Here is a 5002-nt window from a genome sequence, read left to right on the forward strand (position 1 = left end):
TAAAACTAGTTTTAATTAAAATTAATTATAATTAATTATAATAATTTAATTAAAACTAAATATGATTAATTATAATAATTATAATTAATTAAATAACCATAGTTAATTAAAATTAAATATAACTAATTAAAATTATTTTTAAATAAAACTAATTAAAAGTAATTAAAATTAATTAATTAAGACTTATTATAATTAATTAGAATAATTATAATTATTTGTAATAGTTATAATTAATCAAAATTAATTATAATTAATTAACTAAAATTAATTATAATTAATCCCTCTGATTTGGCTGGCTTACGGGTTCTAGCCGAAGAAGCATGCGAAAGGTTGAAAGTTAACTACACAGCAAGTAAGCTCCGGCTCTTGCTTCCGATCAAATATGTCGGGCTCCCGTTCTGACAGGAAGCGAATGTCGACGAAGGAGCAAAGCCGAACAGCTATGAAGGAGGTGGAAAGGCGGTGGAAGGGAGAAAGTTACCTTCGCAGCCAACGGAGCTCCCGTTGATGCTTCCGATCAAAATATCCTAACTCCCGATCCTACAGGTAAGGTCGTCGAAGGTGCAAGCTCGAACAGCAACGGGGGAATCGAAGAAGCGCTCGACAAGGGAGAAAGTTACTGCAGCAGCGAGCTCCCGTTTGTGCTTCCGATCAAAATGTGACTTCCGATACAGCAGGGCGAGAATGCCGTGGAAGGTGCGAAGTCGAACAGCCATAAAGGAGCTGAAGAAGCGACCGGAAGGGAGAAAGTTACCGTCCCAGCAAGCGAGCGAGCTCCGGTGTTGCTCCCGATCAAAATGTCTAACTTCCGATCCAAACGGAAAGGGAAAGTCGTCGAGGCGAGTCGGACAGCAGCGAAGGATCGGAGAAACGTCGAAAGGGAGTAAGTTGTCTTCGCAGCCGCGAGCTTCCGTTGTTGTTTCCGTCAAAATGGCGTAACTTTCGGTTCGACAGAAAGGGGAGAAGGCGAGAGAGGTAAGAGCGGAGGAGTTAGCGAAAGAGTCGAACGAGGCCGAAGGCCTCGTTTTCTTTTTCTATTTAACGACGCCAATGGGTCGTGTATACGACGTGGGTGAAATGGCTGTCGCGGGATATTCGCGATTTGGGCGGCGACGACGTGCGATCTGTCACTATGCAGGTAATTTTTTTTGTTTCTTTACATTACACGGGTCAACAATTTCCTTTTTCTTATTTTCGTTTGTTGATACGCATGTAACTATTGTTTTACTTATACTTGAATATTGTACTAAAGTTGCATAACTTATTGGAATCATAACTCACCAAACTAGTTATATTGTGTATCGCAAGAAAGAGGAAGGATAAAATTGAGCAAAAAATAGGGTTAGGTTCAGTTCTTTGTTTTTTTTTGGGTTATTTTGGCAATGTAAGGAAGATCTTCTATGATGTTAGTCATTTTTTATGCTACATGCCTTGGGTTTCCTCTAGTTAAAAAATTTGGAATAAATTTTCTAGATAGCTTCCGCTTCTGATGGATGGTTCGAATTATAATATATTTTATATTGTGTTTCATTTCAATAATATGAATTGTACTGAAATGAAATTCATATGCTGTAAATGATGGGTGGCCTCTCCTCAATTGCGTCCCATTTTTATTATTTGTAATAGGGTCAGCTTGTAACTGTGGAAGTCTAACTTAAACCCTAACAACACCTGCCTGTAAATGATCTTTTGTATTTGAGGGCGAGTTTGAGATATGATCAGACAGGAAATTGTAATGATCTTCATATCGTCTTAGAAGTTATGGTTGAAAAAGTTCTTGAAGAAACAAACATTCGATTAGCACAACTTGGTCGAATACTTGAAGGTCTTGAGGATGATACACGGCAAAGGTTAGTGCAATCAAGGCAGAGAATGTACCTGTGATGCTTGATCTTGTATCACCGATGTTAGGGACAAAGATGCAGATGCAGATGATGCAAATAATGATGCCAATAATGAAGAAAATGCAATCTTTAGTTGGGTCAACTGTACATGTTGTAGCAGATGTACCAACCCCCAGCATTTTCTAAACAAACATTCCTTTGTCTCCTAAGCATTTTCATACCTCTATTAGAATGTCATCAGGTCTACTAGTTTTTTCCACACTTTATTTTCTTTAAAGCCTATCTAACATCAATTTTATTATTTGTTAAGGACTAACTTATTAGGATTGACAAGATCTTAAATGGAATGAAATGTTATAGTGAAAGACGGGTGTCTTTAGCTCTTTTTGTACTAGAAGGTGAAGAAGAGAGGTGGTGAAGAGATCAACATTTGGAGAAATTTGATAGTAAACCTGAAGAGATGATCACTTGAGAAGAGTTTGTGCAGGTATTCAGAGATTGGTATATTCCACCATCAGCAAGACAAGCGATGCAAGAGAGCTTTATGAAATTGATTAAGAGATCCAAAATTGTACTTCAATATGAGGAATAATTTACATCTTTATTAAGATTTCTCAATCTTATTAGTACCCACGTGGAGAATTTTACTGATTTTTTGAAGGGCTTGAGGGATCAATTGCGACAACCTTTTATTCCTTTACATTAAAGATTTTTCAAAATTGGTGGAGTGCCCGAATGTTAGAGAGAGATTTGAAAATGATGAGAAAGAGAGATGGGAGGTAAGTAACAAGAAGAGGATCTTAAATAACAAGGGAGGTTAGTTCAAGAAATAAAAAGTTATTCAAGGCCAGCAGCAACCACGAAAACTGCAACATATTGGGGGTTTGCACACAATACCAGCTTGTACTACATGTGGAAAACCTCATATAGGAAAATGTTGGAGGAATTCCGAACGATGCTACTTCTGTGGACAACCCAGACATATAATGAGTAATTTTCAAAAAAAATGCAGGAGGCAAAGAGCAACGGAATTCTTAGACGATGGAAAAATATAGAGGTGCAAGACATGTATTAAAAGGAGGAAGAAGGCTCGGGTAGTAGTATTAGAATTGTTCTAACTCAAGTTTTTTCTTTAACATCTCAACAAACCTAGAAGCCACCAAAACTAGTTATTGGTATTATTTTAGATTTTCCAGCTCGAGTACTTTCTGATTCTGGTTTTTCACACTTGTTTATATTTGAAACATTTTATGATAAATTGCAATTGGAATTTGTTACGTTCATTCCTGAGTTGAGTGTTAGATTTCCAAATGGTGATTGTATGTTTCTTAGAACTTCATGTTCAGTGGATATCATGATAGGAATTTGAAATCAAAGTTAATTATTTTTCTTTTATTTGAAATTGAGGTAATTTTAGATATGAATTGATTGGTGAGATACTTTGATACTATTGAATACTAGAAAAGTAGAGTTAGGTTTGAATGGCCAACATATGAAATATTTTACTTTCAATGTGAAAATGGAGTAAATTCATCTATACTCAATTCCATCTAGGTAAAAAAATGTATGAAATCCAATAAATTGATTTTCTTGGCTAAGATATAGGTAGGTAAGGAAGAAAATAGTGTTGTTACAACTATTCCCATGGTAAAGGAGTTTGTGAATGTATTTCTTGAGGAGTTAGTCAACTTACCTCCAAAGAGAGAGTTGCAATTGATGTGCAGCATGGAATCGCATCAATTGGGAATACATCATATAGAATGGACACTAAAGAATTGCAGGAATTGAAAAGTCAATTATCAAAGCTAATTGAGAATGGTTTTATTTGACACAATACATCTCCCTGGAGTGCACCGATATTGTTTGTTAAGAAAAAGGACAGTTCGATGAGGCTTTGTATTGATTATCGAGAGATTAATAGAGTACAACAACAACATCAAGCCTTTATCCCACTATGTAGGGTCGGCTACATGAATCCTTTTTTCTCCATTGTGCCCTATTAAAAGACAAATTCTCGTTTAAATCTAATAAAGAAAGACCATTTCTAATATTTTCTAACCAAGTCTTTTTAGCTCTGCCTCTACCTTTCTTAACATACGTCAAATCTAATACCTATACTTTTCTAACTGGGTCATCCGAAGGTCTCCTGTTTTATGTGACCAAACCATCTAAGGCGACTCTCTCTAATCTTATCTTCTACTAGAGATATTTCAACCTTTTCACGTATATGCTCATTTCGTATCCTATCTTTAAGGATAAAACCACTCATCCACCTGTGTCACGACCCGGCCCGGTGAGCTCGCGCAGGCGAGGCGGGAACAAAGGTCGGACGGTAGGTTAAATATCTAATTCCTAAATCTATCAATTCCCTAAATTAATCTCCAAAATATTTTGAAAGAGCCACTATAACAATAAAGTTTGAAATCACATAAACATATAAGCAGACATATTCTTCATCCTTACCTTTCTTTCGGAGCTCCACTCCTACGATAAACAATGCCGCCCCTTCTACTCATTTGTTTAATTTTAGCTTACCTGAAAATGTTAACAACTAACATTAAGCTAAAGCTCAGTAAGTAATACACAATTCTAAACTACAGTAAACAAGGCAACTGTATAATATGCTGGATGTCAATTTCATATGAACATAACATAAAATGATTTCATACTAACATGCATTAAACATATCATATCATAAATCATATCTTCCTTTTTCCTTTCCATAATCATATCAATATATTTAACTTTCTCTTTTCGTATATAATACAACCGTCACAGAAGTCACCGTCTGTACCATAAAGGTACTCCTTTACCATTTTCCTTTTCCATATCCTTTACCATTTTATCGTGCACGAGTACAGCGTCCCTAACTAGTACCATAAGGGGGTGAACTCCATCCTTTCAACATACACATACAAGCATTCAAATAGCATTTATATCATATCATATCTTTTCATCTCATAAATTACATAATCTTTATCATATAATGTCATAAAATATAGTATAAACTTTGCATGATCAATCATTTGAACAGAGTAGTAAAATCATGATCTAAAATTAATCATAAAGATTGCATGAACATGTTGGAACTTTCAAAACATAGAACTGGAGATAAACAAAAATATTACTGTAATAAAGAATCATGTATACTTACAGAA

General features: G+C 35.4%; 1 protein-coding gene across 2 annotated transcripts in view; it reads right to left on the reverse strand.

The window, feature by feature from the left end:
- Window positions 1–5002, reverse strand: part of LOC110096938 — a gene marked incomplete at its 5' end in the record, with an annotated part of 26609 nt that overhangs the window by 10125 nt on the left and 11482 nt on the right. The window contains 1 exon segment of one of the 2 annotated variants that reach the window (XM_028693633.1): window positions 4307–4379. Within the exon segment in view, the coding sequence (XP_028549466.1) occupies window positions 4371–4379 (9 nt within the window). 2 annotated transcript variants of the gene reach the window in all.

This window comes from Dendrobium catenatum, unplaced genomic scaffold, assembly GCF_001605985.2.
Source record: "Dendrobium catenatum unplaced genomic scaffold, ASM160598v2 fragScaff_scaffold_334, whole genome shotgun sequence".
Classification (NCBI taxonomy): domain Eukaryota; kingdom Viridiplantae; phylum Streptophyta; class Magnoliopsida; order Asparagales; family Orchidaceae; genus Dendrobium; species Dendrobium catenatum.